The 22,575-nt window shown below is 42.1% G+C and overlaps 1 protein-coding gene across 17 annotated transcripts in view; it reads left to right on the forward strand.

The window, feature by feature from the left end:
- ERC1 (ELKS/RAB6-interacting/CAST family member 1) overlaps nt 1–22,575 on the forward strand; it is a 518,217-nt gene that overhangs the window by 273,759 nt on the left and 221,883 nt on the right. For all 17 annotated transcript variants that reach the window (XM_008259816.4, XM_002712778.5, XM_002712779.5 and 14 more), the window contains one exon: nt 14,133–14,293. In XM_008259816.4, coding sequence (XP_008258038.1) covers nt 14,133–14,293 — 161 coding nt within the window. The remainder of the gene's footprint in view (nt 1–14,132; nt 14,294–22,575) is intronic.

Raw genomic sequence — 22,575 nt, forward strand, 5'->3', positions numbered from 1 at the left:
CATAACTTCCCTCCCACCCACAACACTCCCCTCTTCCACTCCCTCTCCCCATCCATTCCCATCAAGATTAATTTTCAATTATCTTTATATACAGAAGATCAATTTAGCATATATTAAGTAAAGATTGCAACAGTTTGCACCCACACAGAAACACAAAGTTTAAAATACTATTTGAGTACTAGTTATAGCATTAATTAAACACCTAAGAGTAATTGTGTATTAATTACAGAGTTCAACCAATAGTTTTAAGTAGAACATAAAAAATACCAAAAGGGTAAAGTATTAAGTTCTTTTTTTTGTTTGTTATATAGTTATTTTTTTTATTTAATAAATGTGAATTTAGAAAGTGCAACTTTTGTATTGTTGTGGCTCCCCCCCCCAACCTCCCTCCCTCCCGTGGTCCTCCCCTCTCCCATCCCACCCTTCATCGAGTGTTTTTTTTTTTTTTTTTTTTTTGACAGGCAGAGTGGACAGTGAGAGAGAAAGACAGAGAGGAAGGTCTTCCTTTGCCGTTGGTTCACCCTCCAATGGCTGCCGCGGCCAGCGCACTGTGGTCAGCGCACTGCGCTGATTCGATGGCAGGAGCCAGGTGCTTCTCCTGGTCTCCCATGGGGTGCAGGGCCCAAGTACCTGGGCCATCCTCCACTGCACTCCCTGGCCACAGCAGAGAGCTGGTCTGGAAGAGGGGCAACTGGGACAGAATCCGGCGCCCCGACCGGGACTAGAACCCGGTGTGCCGGCGCCACAAGGCGGAGGATTAGCCTAGTGAGCCACAGCACCGGCCCATCGAGTTTCATTTTCAATTACCTTCATATACTGAAGATCAACTTAGTATATACTAAGCAAGGATTTCAACATGCTGCACTCACACAACCGCACAAGGTATAGGGTATTGTTTGACTAGTAGTGTTGTTTTTAAGTTTCATAGTAGAACACATTAAGGACAGAGATCCTACATGGGGAGCATGTACCCAGTGACTCCCGTTGTTGATTTAACAATTGGCACTCTTATTTATGACGTCAGCAATCTCCCGAGACTCTTGCCATGAGCTGTCTAGGCTATGGAAGCCCCTTGAGTTCACCGACTCTGAACTTGTTTAGTCAAGGCCGTATCACAGTGGAGGTTCCTTCCTCCCTTCAGAGAAAGGTGCCTCTCTCCTTGATGGCCTGTTCCTTTTGCTGGGGTCTTGTTCACCAGGATCTTTCATTTAGATTGTTTTTTGCCTCCGTGTCATGGCTTTCCATGCCTGTGAGACTCTCATGGACCTTTTAGCCAGATCCGAATGTCCCATCCCCTTGTCTCTTGATTCCACTTAAATTCCTTAGTCTGTTGTAATTATTCTGACTTTTTGTAAAAATTTTTTTTATTTGAAAGAGTTACAGAGAGAGGTAGAGACAGAGGTTTTCCATCTGCTGGTTCACTCCCCAAATGGCAGCAATGGTCAGGGCTAAGCTGATCCAAAGCCAGGAGCCAGGAGCTTCTTCTGGATCTCCCACATGGTGCAGGGGCCCAAGGACCTGGGCCATCCTCTACTGCTTTCCCAGGCCATAGCAGAGAGCTGGATCAGAAGTTGTGCAGCCAGGACTCAAACCAGTGGCTACATGCCAGTGCTGCAAGCTGAGGCTTTAACCTGTTGCACCACAATGCTGGTCCCTATTCTAATTTTAATATCCTAAATCTTCTTGCTCTTATTTAACCAGATCCCTTTAGTACCTTCCTGTTGCTTTTGAGACAAAAGCCAAAATCCCTAATATGGTCCTTAAGACCCTTCTTCATCCTTTTACTCCCTCTTCTGCTGCATTGATATCCTTACTCCCTTGTTCCCAGGACTTGTGATATTTTGATCTTTTGTCTTCTTTTTTAGGTGTGTATGTTTTCCTACCTCAGTGCTGGTACATATGTGGTAGTCTAAGCTGGGGTGCCCTGTCCTCCCCATCTGCTCTCTGCTCCTGCACTGTTTTGTTTTGCATTATGCCTTCAATGCATGGTACTCAGTACCTGGCACAGGATAAGAGTTAGGCATTTGGGAGGATAGAAGGGAAGGGAAAGAAAGAAAGAATGGAAAGATGCAAGGATCTGTATAGGAGCCTTCCCCAGAGTGACTCACTAGACACACTGTAATTGTGGAAAGTGGCGTTAGGATGTTTTTGGTGAACATTGGTACTTTGTAGCAAAGCTGCATCCACTGTGAAAACAATGGAGTCAGACTGCCCTGTTGCAGTCAGCCTTGCTGCTTCTGTCTGTATGGCCTCTAAAGCCATTTGTTCTTCCATAGAAATGAGACTACCCTATAATAGCTAATACCTGCCTCTTAAGATTGTGGTGAGGTCTTCAGGGCACGACAGTACCTATAAAGCATTTAGAACAGTACACTTCAAAGCAGTCCAATAATGTTAGTTATTATTATAATAGGTGCTATTGCATATCTATAAAGTAGTGTACACACACTGTTAATGAGGATCTTGTCATTTTTGCTTTGGCAAAAAGTACATAAACCTCTATAAGGAAATGTAAATTCAGATTCCTGTTAGCAGTAATTATGAGATACGGAAAGACATCTGTTAGGAGAGCATGATAGAATTTCCATGGGCAGGTCTGTTATGTGTTTCTGTTCTCACTGACACTTCAGAGATGCTCATCCTCCCACCAGCCCGGTAACCCACTCTCTTGCTTGCTTGCTTGCTTGCTTGCTTGCTTGCTTTCTCTTTCTCTCTCTCTCTTTTTTTTTGTAATAGTGAAACAGAGTGTGTCAGTCTAGGATTTTGTTTGACTCAAGAAAACTTTGCTAGTTACAGTCACCCTGGCCTACTTGGCGACTCAGAAACATCTAGATAATATTTTTATACCACTCCCTATTTTCTTCTAACCATTTTCTTCCTTTGGGGACTTATGCCTGTGACCCTCCCTAGAAACTATAATGAGAGATTTCATAAAGCAACTTGGAACTACAAAAAAACTATTCTGCTCTCTGTTGCGGAACAGAAGAAGGTGGGGAACTTGAGGGTGCAGGCGATGCCAGCACCTGAAGCACTACTTGTGGCTTTGCTCTCTTAAGGAAAATAGGTCTGTGGTAAAGTCATAATTTGTTCCCTTCTTACTCTCAGTGAAAGTTTATTAGCTTCTGATTTAAGCAAACCATCTGGTCCTGCTGGCGCAGTCCACTGTCAAGCTCTGTGCTTTCTCCGTAATATGTGACTGGAGGCAGTTAAGTCACATACTTGAATCTCAGCTCTGGCCTGCACCTTTCTGCATGTCTTAAAACTTCTGCTTTGGAAAATCATGCTGTAACCTGGAGCACATTTTTAAGTTATGGAGAATTTCTTCATTGTTCAGCGTGAGGTTTATCTTTTTTTCCTTCTACTCTGCTTTGTTACCTGCATTTCTCAGGGACTATACTCAATACTGTACAATTGCTATGTGGTAGGCATATAATGGAGTAGGTACCCACATACTTCCAGCTGAATTTGGTCCCCTGCATTATGGGCACATAAAGAAAATGAAGTAATTCAATTTGATTTTGAAATTGTCTCCTTGCCTTTTAGCCAGAGATCAAATCAGATGGTTAATTAGAAATCCTGGTTTATGGTACTGCTCTTGCCTTAAATACTAGAGAATGCTTTAAAACTTACAATGTATGTGTAATGTGAGGCAGAAATATTTTGAGGATCTGGCACTCAGATGGATTGGAAAATGAATACAGTTAAGAAAACTATATTTCATGAACATAAAATTTTGGAAGAAAAGTTTTGATTGAAAGGTAAAATCTATCTTTAAATATGGCAGACCAGGAAGCCAGCGCTGTGGCACAGTGGGTTAAAGCCCAGCCTGCAGTGCTGATATCCCACATGGGCACCAGTTCATGTCCCAGCTGCTCCTCTTCTGATCCAGCTCTCTGCTATGGCATGGGAGAGCAGTAAAAGATGGCCCAAGTCCTTGAGCCCCTGCACCCATGTGGGAGACCTGGAAGAAGCTCCTGGTTCCTGACTTTGGATCAGCTCAGCTCTGGTCGTTGTGGTCATTTGGGGAGTGAACCAGCAGAATGGACGATCTCTCTCTCTCTCTTTCTGGCTCTACCTCTCTCTTTAATTCTGTCTTTCAAATAAATAAAATAATTTTTTAAAAAATATGGCAGACCAGGTGCTAGGCAAATAAGTTCCATGGAAGCAGTTGAAGATGGCTGATAAAATATGCATTCATAAGCTAACAAAAAAAGAAATTCTCAAGTCAGGATAAATAGGCAGAAAATTCAAAGGTAAGTACTTGGTGAGCTGTTGAACTTTGAACATTAGTGTTTTTTTTTTTTTTTTATCTTGGCAGGACAAAACAGAATATCCAGGACAGCCCGAGGTGGAGAGTATAATAGGCAAGCAAATCCTCCTCCTACCACAAGGGAGGGACTTGTGGCACACCAATTAAGACACCTCTTGTTATATCAACATCTTATACCAAAGTGCCTGGGTTCAAGTCCTGGCTCCTTGACTTCCAGCCCAGTTTCTTGATCATGTACATCCTGGGAGGCAGTGATGATGGCTCAAGGGCTTGCTTCCCTACCACCCACATGGGAGACACAGATTGCATTGTGTAGGCTTCTGGCTTCCTTGTGGCCCAGCCCTGACTCTTGTGGGCATTTAGAGAGTGATCCAGCCGTTCACTCTCTGCTTTCAAATAAACTGGGGGGAAAAAGGATTTTTTTGAAGGATCTATAAATCCCAAAGTGTTTCTTTGAAAGTACTAAGAAAATTGACTCTCATTTGGTGAGGCTAAAAAGAGAAGAAGAAAAGCATACAACACACAGCATTTAGAATGATTAAGGATTCGTAACTGCTAGTCCTTCAGGTGCTAAAAAGACACCAGAGCTGCCACCTGGGATGGTGGTGTCACATGTGGCTGCTGGTTTAAATCCCAGCTGCTCCACTTCTGATCCAGCTCCCTACTGGTGTGCCTGGGAAGGCAATGGAGGATGGTCTGGGTGCTTGGGTCCCTGTACCCACGTGGGAGAACCTGAGGAAGCTGCTGGCCCCTGGCTTTGGACTTGCCCAGCTTCAGCTGTTGCAGCCATCTGGGGAGTGAACCAGCAATGGAAGATCTCTCTCTCTCTCTCTCTCCTTTTCTCTCTGTATCTCTCAAAAAATCTTTCTTTCGGCCGGCGCCGCAGCTCACTAGGCTAATCCTCCGCCTAGCGGCGCCGGCACACCGGGCTCTAGTCCCGGTTGGGGCGCCGGATTCTGTCCCGGTTGCCCCTCTTCCAGGCCAGCTCTCTGCTGTGGCCAGGGAGTGCAGTGGAGGATGGCCCATGTGCTTGGGCCCTGCACCCCATGGGAGACCAGGAAAAGCACCTGGCTCCTGGCTCCTGCCATCGGATCAGCGCGGTGTGCCTGCCGCAGCGCGCCGGCCGAGGCGGCCATTGGAGGGTGAACCAATGGCAAAGGAAGACCTTTCTCTCTCTCTCTCTCTCTCTCTCACTGTCCACTCTGCCTGTCAAAAAAAAAAAAAAATCTTTCTATCTATCTATCTATCTATCTATCTATCTATCTATCTTTGTGGGGAGGGAAAGATACCAGAATATCTTTGCAAGTGCATTTGAAGATGTAAATGAAATAACAAATGCCAAGAAAAATGAAATTTAGCAAAGCCAACTAAATAGGAAAAAGAAAATCTGAAGAAAATGAATCATTAATAAAATATCCCACAAATTTCAACCCCAGAGATTTACTTTGGTGATTTTAGGTAAGCATATATGGAACAAATAATTTCAATCTTACAGAAACAATTTTTAAAAAATAAAACCAAATATTTAATTAGGCTAGCAAAAATTTACATTGAAAGTTGACAAATTATAAAAAAAGTTTAGGTGTGGCTCAAGTTTCTTATAGACATTAAGCAAAAATTCCTAAACAAAATATTTCCAATCTTAAATTAGTGTACCTTGAAAAGAAACATTTTCTTGAAGAAATTGGTTTTGTTCCATGTGTTCCAGGTTGGATTCACAATAAAACACAAATTACTATAATCTATCAGATTAAAAAATGATAGAAGAAAAGTTAAATGATCATCCCAAGAAATGTAGAAAATTGAGTGTATATTTTTAAAGAAGCTTGACAAGTTAGCAATGCAAGAGAATTTCCTTAACAAGTGATCCCTGTTAAAGTTTTATACAACTTCATGGATAAAATTTTTAAAACATTCCTTTTAAGTCAGAAATAAAATAGAGGATATTTTATCTTCACGTCTATACAATATTGTAGCAAACATTCTGGGCTCTGAAGTAAGACAAGTAAAAGAAAGGAATATAAAAATACTGGAAGGAAAGAAAGAAAACTCTCATTCAGTTATAATATAGTTGGCTGCATACTAAAAACTGTAGAGTTTATCATTTAAGACTGCTAATACTAGCCGGTGCCGCGGCTCACTAGGCTAATCCTCCGCCTTGCGGCGCCAGCACACCGGGTTCTAGTCCCAGTTGGGGCACCGGATTCTGTCCCGGTTGCCCCTCTTCCAGGCCAGCTCTCTGCTGTGGCCCGGGAGTGCAGTGGAGGATGGCCCAAGTACTTGGGCCCTGCACCCACATGGGAGACCAGGAGAAGCACCTGGCTCCTGCCATCGGATCAGCGCGGTGCGCCGGCCGCAGCGCACCGGCCGCGGCGGCCATTGGAGGGTGAACCAACGGCAAAAGGAAGGCCTTTCTCTCTGTCTCTCTCTCTCTCTCTCTCTCACTGTCCACTCTGCCTGTCAAAAAAAAAAAAAAAACCTGCTAATAAATTACATTTCTGTAATCTGCATTGAGCAGAAATTTTCCATAATCTCAGGCAGGGGCTTAACCCATTGTACTGCAGTGCAGGCCCCTCATTAACTGTTCTAGAACAGTGCCTGGCATTTGATAACTTCAATAAATATTTTTTGAGAAATTCAGGAGTAGCTAAGATACTCTTGGGGGAAAAAACAACAATAACCAAACAAGGTGAAAGGACTTAACTCTGTCAGGTATTGGTCCTTCCAAAGCTAAAATTGTTAAGACTCTGTGGTATTGGTACAGGAATAGGCAAATCAGTGGATCGTGATAGAAAGGCTGGAATAATACTTAGATAATTGATATTCACATGAAGAAAAATGAAATTGGGACCTCTGCCTCAATATATATAAATTGTTTCAGATGAATTATGAATTTAATATGAAAAGCAAGTCTTTAAAATCCTTAGAAATTTTATCAATCAGGTATTAAATAATAGACAGCCACAGAGTATCAGTAACACTGTGATGGTTAATTTTATGTATCAGTTTAGGCCACTGTGGGTGTGCTCTGGTATTTAGTTAAACAGAATATTCTATCTGTTTCTGTTAGGGTACTTTGAGATGAGATTAGCATTTAAATCAATAGACTTTAGTCTTAGAAAATCTTTTCCTAATATGGTTTGACTTCATCCAGTCACTTGAAGGCAAAGATAGAACAAAAAGACTAAAAGAGTAAGAGAATTCCTCCTTCCTGACTGCTGCTTAACCTGGGCTTGACCTGCCCTTGGCCTGGGCTTTTCCTGCCATGCATTCAGACTGAAACTGAAACCTCAGCTCTTCCTGAGTCTGAAGACTGATGGCCTTCAGATTGTAACCACACCACTGGCCTCCTCCGCTTGCAAGCTCACCCTACAGACCTGAGATTTATCAGCTTCTAAAACCACACAAGCCAATTCCATGTTGAGTCTGCCTGTTTTTCTCTCTGTACACACACACACACACACACACACACTGTAGTCCGTATATGTCTTGGTTCTGTTTCTCTTGAGAACCCTGACCAATATAATAAGAGCTTTTATTTCTCACATGCATTAGAGGTTAGCATGATTGGCTATGCTTTAAGAGTTGACTAGGGTGGCTTCATGTGACTAGTTCCAGCAGTGGCTACTCATTGTGTTGTTTGCTTGGCAATGGCAGAATTGCAGTTCAACCACACAGATTATAAGCTTCTGATTATAAGTTTCTGTCAAATCTGTTAACATCCATTGCCCAAAGCAAGTTTCATAGCTTTGCCAAAGTCAGCCTGCTGTGGCGATCATAAGACCATAAGATACGGATGTACACCATAGTTAAGGCCAATCGGCCGGCGCCGCGGCTCACTTAGCCCTCCACCTGCGGCGCTGGCATCCCGGGTTCTAGTCCCAGTTGGGGTGCCGGATTCTGTCCTGGTTACTCCTCTTCCAGTCCAGCTCTCTGCTGTGGCCCAGGAAGGCATTGGAAGATGGCCCAAGTCCTTGGGCCCCTGCACCCGCATGGGAGACCAGGAGAAGCGCCTGGCTCCTGGCTTTGGATCAGCGCAGCACGCTGGCCATAGCAGCCATTTGGGGGGTGAACCAATGGAAGGAAGACCTTTCTCTCTGTCTGTCTCTCTCACTGTCTAACTGCCTGTCAAAATAAAATAAAATAAAAGGTCACTCATTCTGTCTACCGATTCTAAAGTCAAGTAGGAAATACCATATACATTTGGGTATAAGAAAAGATTTCTGAAATAATGTGTAAAGTTACAAATCCTAAAATAAATGCTTGATAAATCCAGTTATGTGAATATATTTCTAATCTTTCAGAAGAAGATATCTTAATGAAAGGAAAAGATAACCCATAAATTGACAGAAGATGCACCTGTAATTGATGAAGATTCTTCTTTATAATAATATATTCATTTATATGTTTATAATTCCTCAAATCAATGATAATAAGAAAAAAGCACAAAAAATACAGCTGGGGTTTTTATAGGTGTTATGTTGAACCTGTAGATGAATTTGGAGAGTATTGCCATCTTAACATTTTTATCCATGAATATGAATATCTTTTAAATATTTGTCTTTAATTTCAATGTTAATTTAATTTACAGTGTTTCATAATTTTCAGTATACATGTCTTATATTTCTTTTGTTAAATTTATACCTACCTATGTCATTTTTTAAAGAACCATTATTTATTTGAAAGGCACAGTGACAGAAAGAGGGGGAGACATATACACACACAGAGAGAAACAGGAATCTCCTATCTACTGGTTTACTCCCCAAATGGCTTCAGTAGCTAGGGCTGGGCCATCTGAAGCCAGGAACCAGGAGCTCCATCTGGGTCTCCCACATGGGTGGCACAGGCCCAAGTATTCAGGCCATCTTCTGCTGCTTTCCCAGATGTATTAGCAGAGAGCTAGATTGGAAGTAGAGCAACTGCGATTTGACTGGAGCTTGTATAGGAAACTGATAGTGCAGGCTGCATCCTAACCCACTGTTCTACAACAACAACCCAGCAGCTATTTAATTTTTTTTTTCTTTTTTTTTTTTTTTCTTTTTTTTGACAGGCAGAGTGGACAGTGAGAGAGAGAGACAGAGAGAAAGGTCTTCCTTTGCCGTTGGTTCACCCTCCAATGGCCGCCGCGGCCGGCGCGCTGCAGCCGGCGCACCGCGCTGATCCGATGGCAGGAGCCAGGAGCCAGGTGCTTTTCCTGGTCTCCCATGGGGTGCAGGGCCCAAGCACCTGGGCCATCCTCCACTGCACTCCCTGGCCACAGCAGAGGGCTGGCCTGGAAGAGGGGTAACCGGGACAGAATCCGGCGCCCCGACCAGGACTAGAACCTGGTGTGCCGGCGCCGCTAGGCGGAGGATTAGCCTAGTGAGCCGCGGCGCCGGCCTATTTAATTTTTAATATTATTTTAAATAGAATTATTTTCTTAATTTTATTTTCATTGCTCAATATGCATATACAATTGATTTCTGTATATGATCTATTGATCTTATGTACTGCAACCTTCCTGCACATTTTTTATAATTTTTTTCATTCCATTTTCCATGAACTTCTTTTTTTTTTTTTAAAGATTTATTTATTTTACTTGAAAGTCAGAGTTACACAGAGAGAAAAGAGGCAGAAAGAGAGGGGTCCTCCATCTGCTTGTTCACTCCCCAGATGGCCGCAACCATCTGCGCCGATCCAAAGCCAGGAGCCAAGAGCTTCCTCCGGGTCTCCCATGCGGGTGTGGGAGCCCAAGCACTTGGGCCATCCTCCACTGCTTTCCCGGGCCATAGCAGAGAGCTGGATCGGAAGTGGAGCAGCCGGGTCTCGAACTGGGACCCATATGGGATGCTGGCACTGCAGGTGGCAGCTTTACCTGCTATGCTACAGCGTCGGCCCCTGCACTTTTTTTTATAGTTGATTTTCACTGTAGTCCTTAGGATTTTTCTTTATACAAGAGCATGTCATTTTCAGCTATAGTTTTATGTCTTCCTTTCCAGTGTTGCTATCTTTTGATTTTTGTCTGACATAATTTTCCCAGCTGTCAGCTTGAATACAGTGTTAAGTAGAATTGGTAGGAGCAGATGTCCTAAACTTTTGATTGGTTGTAATCTCAGAAGGTAAACATTCAGTCTGTTGTTATCCATGCCCTTCATCAGTTGAGGAAGTTCTTTTCTCTTCTGAGTTTTTTTTTTTTTCCTATTTCTTTTTTAAGATTTAGTTTTATTTACTTGAAACATAGAATTATAGAGAGAGGTAGAGAAAGAGAGAAGAGAGAAAGAGACATATTCCATCCGCTGGTTCACTCCCCAAATGGCCACAACAGCCAGAGCTGAGCCAATCTGAAGCCAGGAACCAGGAGCTTCTTCCCAGTCTCCCATGTAGGGTGTGGTGGCCCAAGGATTTGGGCCATCCTCAGCTGCTTTCCCAGGCACATTAACAGGGAGCTGGATTGGAAGTAGAACATCCCAGACTCAAACAAGAACCCATATGTGTTGCCGGTGCTACAGACCAGGGCGTTAACCACTGCACAACAGTGCTGGCCTCATGAGTTTTTGATTATTTTTCTGAACTGATGTTGGAAATTATCAAATGTTCTTTCTACAACTATTGAAATGACCATGTGATTTTTTTTCATCTTGTGTTCTATTGATATAGTTTATTACATTGGTTTTTGTATTAAACTCACCCTGCATTATTAGAATAAATTACAATTTTTTACTTGTATTCAGTTTTCTAGTATTTTGTTGAGGATTTCTGCCTCTGTATTCATAGCGTATCCATTCTTCTTTCCCTTCTCCCTCTCTCCTTTTTAAAATATGCATGGAAAAGCATAATGTAAGAAAGCTAGCATATTCCATTTATACAAAGTTTATAAACTTTGGTTTAGTATGTCAGAGGTGAAAAATGAGTGTCAAAGTAAGTAACAAAGTAAGAATGCTGATTACCCACGACAGGGATTTAGGGAGATACGGTTGAATAGCTGCACTTCCAAAGTGTTTGATAAATTCAAAAAAGATAGATACTTCCTTTATGATTTAGAGCTCCTGAAAATGGAGCCTATCCATTACTGATTTTGTGTTATAAAAATATACCTTGGTGCACAGTTTGTACCCAGCTTTAGACAGAATTTTACAAGATTCTCTCTCTTTTTTTTAAAGATTTATTTATTTATTTGAAAGTCAGAGTTACACACAGAGAGAAGGAGAGGAGAGGAGAGGAAAGGAGAGGAGAGAGAGAGAGAGAGGTCTTCCATCCGCGGGTTCACTCCCCAATTGGCTGCAATGGCTGGAGCTGTGCCGATCCGAAGCCAGGAGCCAGGAGCTTCTTCCGGGTCTCCCACGCTGTGCAGGGACCCAAGGACTTGGGCCATCTTCTGCTGCTTTCTCAGGCCATAGCAGAGAGCTGGATCAGAAGTGGAGAAGCTGGGACTCTGCTGGCACTGCAGGTGGCAGCTTTACCCGCTACCCACAGCGCCGGCCCCTACAAGATTCTCATAAAATGGAATCATTCTTATGGACAGTTTCTAGAAGGGCAGAGAGTGATACATGTTCATGTAAAGCTTACACATATGAATACTTAACTGGAGGAGATCTGAGTAACAGTGTCTTTTAGTGGCAGCTCGACAGTGAGGATACTATCAGTTGAGAACACTAGCTTGATCACTTTTGGAAAGTAATTCAGGAGCCAGAGAAATGAAATGTGTTCACTGTTAGTGTTTAGTAGCTGGTGCCAGTCGCCATAAAGACTTGGCTAGGTAAGAGACACTGGTACTCAGGGGTCTGTGAACAACACTGAATTGTCACGCTACAGTTTTCTCACCAAACCACTTTGTTCTGGTTTTACATGTGAGTCAATGCCTGGCAAATGCTACACCTCTCTACTTATCCCTCTTCCGCCTCCGAAAAATGTATTGTCACCAGGAGTATTGCTTTACGAGTAGCAACCTGACATAAACTGTCATTTTTGGCTGTTTGCTTACCTGGTTGAGGCGGCTTTAAAAAAAAAAAAAAAGATTTATTTTATTGATTTGAAAGGCACAGTTACAGAGGCAGTGAGAAAGGGAGAGACAAAGAATCTTCCGTCCACTGGTTCACTCCCCAAATTGCTGCAACAGCCAGGGCTGGGCCAGGCCAAAGTCAGGAGCCAGGAGCTGCTTCTCTGTCTCCCATGCGGGTGTAGGGGCCCAAAGCCTTGGGCCATCTTCCATTGCTTTCCCAAGTCATTAGCAGAGAGCTGGATCAGAAATGGAGCAGCCTGGGCCGGCGCCGTGGCTCACTAGGCTAATCCTCCGCCTAGCGGCGCCGGCACACCGGGTTCTAGTCCTGGTCGGGGCGCCGGATTCTGTCCCGGTTACCCCTCTTCCAGGCCAGCCCTCTGCTGTGGCCAGGGAGTGCAGTGGAGGATGGCCCAAGTGCTTGGGCCCTGCACCCCATGGGAGACCAGGAAAAGCACCTGGCTCCTGGCTCCTGCCATCGGATCAGCGCGGTGCGCCGGCCGCAGCGCGCCGGCCGAGGCGGCCATTGGAGGGTGAACCAACGGCAAAAGGAAGACCTTTCTCTCTGTCTCTCTCTCTCTCACTGTCCACTCTGCCTGTAAAAAAAAAAGAAAGAAAGAAAAAAGAAAAAGAAAAAAAGAAATGGAGCAGCCTGGACTTGAACTGGCGTCCATATGGGATGCCGGAATCACAGGCGTCAGCTTTACCTGCTGTGCCACAGTGCCAGCCCTGTGTTACTTTCTGATGACAACAGATGTTTTTGTCAGCATTATTTCCACTTCTGAATTGAAGTGGTCATATTATTTTAAATAACACCCAGAGGACTTTGAAGTGCTAGACAAAACATAATCCTGTTTCCTTAGTTTCTTTCCCTATGTTTTAGCATACTTTTTTCTCTTGGGTGTTTTTTGTTTATTTTCTGGTCTGATTCTATCAAGATTATTTTCTATCCCCAGTTATTTTCAAACTGTTGCATCTTTCTATCTTTCTTTTATTTCTTCCTGCCTGCCTTAAACAAACAAACAAAACCTACTTACCTGGTTTTATAGGAAGAACTTATCTAATTGAATTATAGCTGTTTCTTTAAAGAGAAATTCTTTTGAATGGTGTTAACAGTAAATTCTTGGTTTAGATGTATGCTGAATCTGTTAGTCAGATTTATGTCTTTTATCTCCTAAAATCCTTCTATACGTATTTATTATGATTTGTTATTTCTCTGGAAATTTCTGGACCATTTCCAAAATAATTTCCATAATAGGATGACATAAAAGAGCATGACTTTTGGAAAATTTGACTTACATGTCCTAGCATATGCCAAAAAGAAAATTTAAGTTCTTTCTGACCCAAACTGAAAAGAATTATAGTGCCAGGGTGGCATTGTTTACCATATCTCCTTTTTAAAAAATTAATTAATTAATTAATTTGAAAGGCAGAGTGATCAAAAGAGAGGGAGAGACAGATCTTCTACTTACTGGTTCACTCCCCAAATGTGCATGACAGCCAGGTCTGAGCTGAGCGAAAGCCAGGAACCAGGAACTCCATCCTGGTCTTCCACATGGGTGGCTTGGGCCAAAACACTTGGGCCATCTTCTGCTGCCTTCCTAGGTACATTAGCAGGAAGCCAGATTGGAAGTGGAGTATCTGAGACTGCTACTGGCTCTATAATACGGAATGCTAGTGTTGCAATCAGCATCTTAACCACTGTGCCACACCAACCAGCCTCTGCCATATTTTCTTATATGTATGTGATCCAGAAAGAGTACAGAGGTGTTTTTATTCATTCTTGTTTATCTTCAGTCTTGTGGACCCAAGAGTTTCTCATGCACAGTTCATCTGACTTGAATTGATCATGATATTCTATTTTTCTCCTTTCCATATTTATCATAGGTGGAGGAGTTATTGATGGCCATGGAGAAAGTAAAGCAGGAACTAGAGTCTATGAAAGCAAAGCTGTCCTCCACCCAACAGTCTCTGGCAGAAAAAGAAACTCATTTGACCAATCTTCGGGCAGAGAGAAGGAAACATTTAGAGGAAGTTCTGGAGATGAAGTAAGTACTTATGGTCTTATTCTTCAGGGATATGCTTAGTGTAATTCTTTGCCTCATTGCTTTCACGCTTAGCCTAATCTTGATGGTAAATTGTATTTCTCATTCTGTAGAACAAATTTGGTCAAATATTTAACAAATCCTGGTCAAATAGAATTATTTGTACCTCTTCAAAAAATTTTAAACACTCTAGCATATACATATGTGTACACATATCTGTGTCTGATTACTCTCAGAATTTTCTGAAATCTCCTAGAAAGTTCAGGTACACTGGTGTGGTCTTGAGGCAGGGGATGGAGAGGACTGTTGGTTTTGAGATCATATGATGAGTGAGCAATTCTTAAAGTACTTGTTATTACAAACATTTCCCAAAGTAGGGCAGTAGAATGAACCTTCATATACCTGTCCCCAGATTCATCAGTTAACATTTTGCCACACCGGAAGTACTTTTTTAAAAGTTGTTACTTTTACCAAATCTTTGCTGTATGTTGCTTTCCTGAAGTCCTGGGATTGTAATCTCTTGGGAAGCATGTATCCATATGGTATGTTCACCACAGAAATAGACAGTTTCTCTCTGGCTAAAGTAAACTTTTTTTTCAATGCAACTAGCACTGTTTAGGTGACATCACTTCTTCCAAATTTATTGAACTTTCTGCCTATATAAAAAGGTAGCAGAAGAATGTGCCGTGATACCTTAGCTTGAGTTTCATGGGATGTGATTATTGTGTTGGTGTGGAAGCAACCTGAGAGTTGTGGAAGCAAATGTTTGGTGTCACTTGTGCATATGGTTTACTAGCCCACAATGCAACATTAGTAGATCCAAACCCTTTAGAAGAGCACTAGAGATGATGTGCTCTTGGGAGTAAAGAATAGGTGAACCCAGAACTAGATCGATGTGCTAGGACAATAGAGAGAAGTTAGGAGTTTGCAAATAGGCTTGTTAAGAGCAAATTCCTAAAAGAGATACTAGACACATTTTTTATCACTGGAAGCAAAATACAAGGTCTAGTGTTTTAGGGGTGTAGTCATAGAGGTGATTTTTTTTGTGTGTGTGTGGCCTTGAGTCAAATGATTAGATTTGAACAGATCTGGGCACCATTCCTAGAACATGGTAGGAGTTAGAGCTGAGAAGATAATTAAATCATATCCCAAAGTCATTAAAACAATGGAGGAGGGCCAGTGCTGTAGCATAGCTGGTTAAGTCACAAATCTGCAGTGCTGGCATGCCATACTGGTGCTGATTTGAGTCCAACTGCTCCACTTCTGATCCAGCTCCCTGCTACTGCACCTGGGGTAGCAGTGGAAGATGGCCCAAGATATCACTGTTTCTCTCTCTGTGTAACTGTGCCTTCCAAATAAATGGGAGTAGGGGGTGGAGAAGGATGCAGATAATGTTGAGGACAACAAAGTATCATATAGATACAGATACAGATACAGATACAGATATAGATATTCCTAGGGAGAAACCAGTCTTGATAAAGTAACAGTAGGAGAGTACTTCAAATAGTGTGTGGCATAAGTAGAATTAAAAAGATAATTTAATGCAAAAAAATGGAAATTCATGCCTACCTTTTCCATAAAACATATTATCTGTGAACTTCTTGAAGACCTCCTCATAGATAAGCTTTGTTTTGTTTTTTCTAAGCACTGATACATATCTTTTCTGGTCAGATCTTTCTTACTCAGCTCAGATAGCTGCTGACAGCAAAAGAGTGATATTCTGTGTATTGAAATTTCCCTTTATTAAAATTAAAACTAGGGTAGGAAAGAGGTTTTTAAAGAATGCTTGAATGAGAATTATAAGTTTTATTTTTTATTTTATTGTACTATAGTAGCAAACTTTATCATGAGCTTCCCTTGTTAACTTAGGTTGGAAATTACATTTGGGGAAAATAATGTGATTAGTAAAAGTTAGTCACCCACACAATAATTCATAGCCTCCTTAAAAGATATAGGGGAGTACTAAAAGAATATAAAACTTCAGAGACACAAATATTAGACAGAAGTTCTAGAAATAGTATTAAAACCTAGCTCTGGTAGATGACTGATTTCTTTAATCAGCTTTAGTTGCTTAGGATCTTACTGTGGCTTAATGATGTTCCCAGATTTTCCACAGGGGTTCTGTCACACAAGTTGTACCGTATTACAGTGTTTAAAGCACTCCTTGCTTTAATTTGTACTTAAATTTTCCCTCGTCACTGTCTTTTATTTTACATTTCTTATTAAGATTCTTGCCCAATACCTTCCTTTTAGTAAATTGTCTCAGTGCTTTAGGCCTAATCCTCTATCAAAATATTCTTTTGAGAAAGTGGTACCTCGTATCTGGTCTCTGATTGCACTGCCCTATAGCCAATGCATGACTACCAAGAACAGAGAGCAACAGTTGTTCTGTTCTTCCCATCTATTTGAAACCCCTCTACTTTTTAAAAAAATGTGGATATTTAAAGTTTGCCATACAAACACAAAGCAATGATTCAGCTAACCTCTATCAAAAACTATAAAATTAACATAAATACAGTGGTTGGCTCTGTGATACAGCAGGTAAAAGCCTTGACTTGCACTGCTGGCATCCCATATGGGCACCGGTTCGAGTTCTGGTTGCTCAACTTCCAATCTAGTTCCCTGCTAATGTACCTGGGAAAGCAGCGGAGGATGGCCCAAGTCCTTGGGCCCCTGCACCCATGTGGGAGACCCAGAACAAGCTCCTGGATCCTGGCTTCAGATTGGCTGAGCTCCATCCATTGTGGCCATTTGGGGAGTGAACCATCAGATGGAAGGCCTCTTTCTCTGTCTCTACCTCTCTCTGTAACTCTTTCAAATAAATAAAATACATCTTTAAAAAAGATGTAATTATTCATAAAAAAATTATAAATGACTTGTTATTGAGTCTGATATACTAAATTTCAGTTCTTTTTTTGCCATGTAACTGAGCAAGGAGAGAGTGCTTTTGCTTGTTTCTGGATTCTCCTGTCTGTATTTTGAGTAGGTTCTGCTAATCATGTGGCATGGACCAAGATATCTAGGCTTCTAAAAACTTGTTCAGAATTAATTTTGTTGTTAATTTGTGGAGAGGATTTGCTCCCTCTCTGTAGCATGTGCCTCGAATTACTTATGGTAACCAGTAGGAACATACTTGCTACATTAAAAGAACCTGCATCTGGTGCTAATGTGGCTTAGCAGGTTAAGCCACTGTCTACTATGCCAGCATCCCATATATAAGCCGGCTAGATTCCCAATGAGAGATTCCATCCACTTGTTCTCTTCCCAAATGGCCACAATGGCCAAGGCTAGACCAAGCTGAAGCCAGGAGCCAGGAGCTTCTTCTGGATCTCCCATGTGGGTGCAGGGGCCCAAACACTTAGACCATCCTTTGCTGCTATCCCAGGCACATTAGCAGGGAGCTGGACTGGAAGTGGAGCAGCCAGGCCTCCAACCAGCTCCCATATGAGATGCTAGTAGCAACTTTACTGGCTATGCCACAACGCCGGCCCCATCTCTACCACTTATTAACTCTGTGGCCCAAGCAAGTTGTTGCTGAGACTTTCCAGTTTTTAAGTGGTAATTTGATTATTTCTACTTCGTAAGAGTTTTCATAAGAATTAAATACAAAATTTAATATATAGAATGAGAACAGTGTCTGGTGCAGAAAGCACTTAATAGCCATTATTAGTTTGCTCTGTGGTTTTCCTGGTGATGATTTATAAGGAAATAAAATTATTCAAGTAAAATTTAAGAGGAGAAAGACACTATCCCACCTGTGGCTACCATGACAACCAGCTTCTTCTCTCTGGGGCCATTGCAGGACCCACCATCTTTAATATTTTCAAGTTATTGAATTACTGATAATAAAACAAGTGAACGAACTTGCTCACTGTAACTAGAGAATTTGAAATGTAGGAGTATGAGGGGGATGTACTCTGCAGAGAGATTGAGCCATGGCTGTGTGTGACTCTGGGTAAGAAATAGTCTTCTCTCTGGAAAAGGCAGTTAGCCTACTTGTATCGAAAATTCTTCAGCAGAACAATAGAATAGTCTAGTTTTCTGGAATAATCCTGACCTCATGAAACCAAGAGGAGTGATCTAATAGTTCTTTTCCATCCCTAGCAATTGGGGTTGCAGTTTGAGCGTCTGTTACAGATAAATGGTGGCCACGAGTTTGGAGAGATGTAAAACTGTGCTCTTGGTAGCCTGCCAGTGGTTCATTAGAAACATTTGAGTTGGTTAGCCAGCCCTGAAGAGAAGGAACATTTTTATTGGCAGATCCCGCAGTGGTTCTTCTTTTCCTTATGCTGTGGTTTTGTTAGCCATTATTTTTTTATTCCACTTTTATGGTAGCCTCTTTCCTTTAAAAGGAATGAAAGAGAATGGAGGAAAATAATAAAAATAACAACTGTCATAAATTTTAAGTATCAGTTGAGGTCATGAAGTTCACTATTAAGAATTCTGGATGATCTGGTTCACTCCTCCCTGCTCTTTCAGACTCTTCCTGCACCATGCGCTACCATTCAGAATAGAACTTAAGTGACTTTTTTGGGGCGCCGGATTCTGTCCCGGTTGCCCCTCTTCCAGGCCAGCTCTCTGCTATGGCCAGGGAGTGCAGTGGAGGATGGCCCAGGTGCTTGGGCCCTGCACCCCATGGGAGACCAGGAAAAGCACCTGGCTCCTGGCTCCTGCCAGGATCAGCGCGGTGCGCCGGCTGCAGCGGCGGCCATTGGAGGGTGAACCAACGGCAAAGGAAGACCTTTCTCTCTCTGTCTCTCTCTCTCACTGTCCACTCTGCCTGTCAAAAAAAAAAATAAATAAATAAAAAAAAAAATAAAAATAAAGAACTTAAGTGACTTTTTAAAACATGGAATGTGTTATCCAACTGTGAATTTGACTACCCTGGGAACTGGTATGTTTAGGGAGGGAGTGGCAGAGCTCGTTAGTTTCTTGGGAATCTGGAGCTGTTTATTGAGTAGCACGCCATATCTAGTCTACTGGTAGCAGTCTGTATCCCTAACTCTTGTTCCAAACATAATTGTTAATTGTACGTGAATGCACTATCTCTGTCTGTCTGACTTGCTCTCTCTCTGCCCATGGGTATGCCTTCAATAGCCTTATTGCTGCTTTGCTTGTCCCATCTTGCAAGTAGATAGGCTTCATGGAATGTTAAAAAACAGATCATTTTAATTAATTTGTGAGTGACAGAGAACTGCCGTGTACTGATTCACCCCCCTAAATGCCCACAACAGCTAGGGCTGTGCCTAGGCTAAAGCCAGAAGCTGATAACTCTTAGCATGTTATTTGAATCTACTGAGTGCATGGAGGGGTCCCATCTGCCTGGAACCTGCATCCTATCTTGCTCCGTCCTCTTCCTCACAGATGGATATGTCTGACCAGAGAGGCAGGCAAGCAGCTGTGGTGGGTACCAGGCAGGGCTGCAGGGCATGCTGGTGTCTCTGCAAGGCATTCTTTTGCCCTCTCCTTAACTATTTATCTTTTTTGTTAAAGATTTATTTATTTATTTGAAAATCGGAGTTACACAAAAAGAAGGAGCAACAGAGAGAGAGAGAGAGAGAGAGAGAGAGAGAGAGAGATCCTCCATCTGCTGGTTCACTCCCCAACTGGCAGCAACAGCTGGAGTTGTGCTGATCCGAAGCCAGAGCCAGGGTCTTCCCACGTGGGTGCAGGGACCCAAGGACTTGAGCCATCCTCTGCTGCTTTCCCAGGCCATAGCAGAGAGCTGGATCAGAAGTAGAGCAGCTGGGACTTGAACCAGCTGCTGCAGGTGATGCCTTTACCCACTATGCCACAGCACCAGTTCCTGTTTATCTTTTTAAAAACTTTATCTGGTCATCTTCTTCAACTTCTACTCTTTCTCAGCCACTCTCAAGAATTGTGTTTGTAAAGATTTTTCCACTATTAACTATTTTAATAAAAGTTGATAAAGATTTACTTTGCCCATTCTACTCACCCAACTACTGAGGCTTATGGCCTGCCAGGACCTGCATTAACAGAAAGCTGGAATTGGGAGCTAGAGCTGGGCATTAAACCCAAGTTGCTCCAATGTGGGACACAGGTACTTTAACCAAAGTCCTTTTTTTTTTTTAAGATTTATTCATTTATTTGAAAGGCAGAGTTACGGAGAGGCAGAGAGAGAAAAGAATGTCTTCCATCTGCTGGTTCGCTCCCCAGATGGCCACAATGGCTAGAGCTGGGCCAATCTCGGAGCCCAGAGCTTCTTCCTGGTCTCCCACATGGGTGTAGGGGGCAAGCACTTGGACCATCTTCCGCTGCTTTCCCAGGCCATTAGCAGGGAGCTGAGTCGGAAGTTGAGCAGCCCAGACTGGGATGGTGACACTGCAGGTGGCAGCTTTACCCACTATGCCATGGCACCAGCCCGTAACCAGAGTCTTAACCACTAAGCTAAATGCCCACCCACGGAGAGTTTTTAATGTAACAATTTGACTTTGTAATATGATTTTTTAAGCAACTAGATATAAGTTGTTCAAAGAATGAAACTAAAAGGATTGAATAAATTGCTATGTTCATTGGGAGCTTTAAAAATAAAGAATTGTGATTGGAAAAAATAGTTATTAGCACACAGGTTCAAAAGGAAAAACATTAGAATCTCTTGAATTACTAGACACACATATTTAGAAGCCTGCTTTCTTTCTTAACTAGACAACATTTAGATTTTATTTATGTAGGTAGCATTTAAATCATTATGCATTTAAGGTTGCATTTTCCACAATAAGCATTAAATGCTAATTGGCTTTCCACCCAGCCATCTGTTCCACCTCCCTACCAAAACCAAATAAAAAAAGCAAACTCTTCTTTAATTTAAAAAATCACAGATTATATTTGTTTCTGGCCTGTAAACTTGTAGCTTTGCTACATATATTGCACCAAAAAGTTCGTAGTTTCAACACCACTAGATTAAAAATTTCTGGCATTTTAAAATCATGTCAAAGCTTTTTGTAATGCCCTCCCAGGAGGACAAAGGAAAAAGCAGTATGAAGAAACAGATTCTCATCTTAAAAAGGAAAGGAAATGTTCCTCAGAGGGAGCATGAAGGGAGTTAAGGCAACACCAGAATGAATGGTTAAAAATGAAAAGAAGTGGGCAGAGTTTGGCTCTAATACAAAATTTTTCAAGGAACCAAACTGAAATATTTATTTCATTCTACTTGTTCAATATATGGTCACTTTACATATGTTTGTGTAACTAGCTAGTTTTTTTTTTCCCCAGCATATTCTTAACCTCTGGAAACTTGAGATGGTATTGTTTAACAACATTATTTTTCCTTAAAAGGAGAACTATGAGTCCAGGGAAAATATGGGATTTAGCAAAAGTCAAACAATGCTTATGGTGAAATTTGGTCTTCATGGAGAAGATTAATCTAAAACAATAAATCTAACAAATGATTTTTTTAATCTGAAGTGGCTCATAATGGCCTCCCAGTGTTTGAGGCTGGATTGTTCTGAAGAAAAGCTATCCTGGCAACTGTGATTGAATGTGAATTTTATCTTTAATTACGTTGTATTAATTACATTCTAATTTCAAACACTGTGTCACCATTGGGAAAATATATCTATAAGATGCCTTTCATGAACTAAGTTATCTATCTGTTATTATACTTCTACAACTTTAAAGGTCCCAATAATTTGTATAGTGATTTAACAGTTGCTAGCGGATTTAGTGTGAGGAAAAAACGAAGCTGATGCTGTGTTCTAAATATCGATCTGACCGCCTGTGATCACCGGTTCCTGCCCTCTGACATCCCTCATCTCACCTGTCTTTGGTCACATGTCGGTAATTTGCTCAGTAACTGTGGCCTTGGGGCAATACTAAGATCCCACTATCACAGCTTGTGCACAGTGCAAAGGAAAGTCCAACTGCTAATGCTGTTTTGGCAACTTTAACTCCTGCCTCTGTTTCAGACTTTGCTTACCACCTTCTCTGAACCCTGGAAGCACATGGAAGGGTCCCAGCTGCCTGGAACCCTCAGTCTGTCCTGTTCATCCACCTCCTCACAGACGCAGTGCAGCACGTGTCTGAGCAGAGGTCAGACTTGTGGCTTTGTTGAGTGCCTGGCTGGCTGGGCAGTAGGATGTACTGGCCTCTCCACGGGTGTTCTCTGCAAGAGCATTCTTTACTCTTTTTTGTTGTCAACAATTCACTTTGTAGTGGTTTTTCTGCCACTAACTATCTTAGTAGAAGCTGATGTAGATTTGACGTTGCCCATCCTACAACCACCAAGTGATGTGGAAGAGAGTGAAGTGAGGCCCCCACCATCTAGT

This window comes from Oryctolagus cuniculus, chromosome 9, assembly GCF_964237555.1.
Source record: "Oryctolagus cuniculus chromosome 9, mOryCun1.1, whole genome shotgun sequence".
In the NCBI taxonomy this organism is placed as follows: domain Eukaryota; kingdom Metazoa; phylum Chordata; class Mammalia; order Lagomorpha; family Leporidae; genus Oryctolagus; species Oryctolagus cuniculus.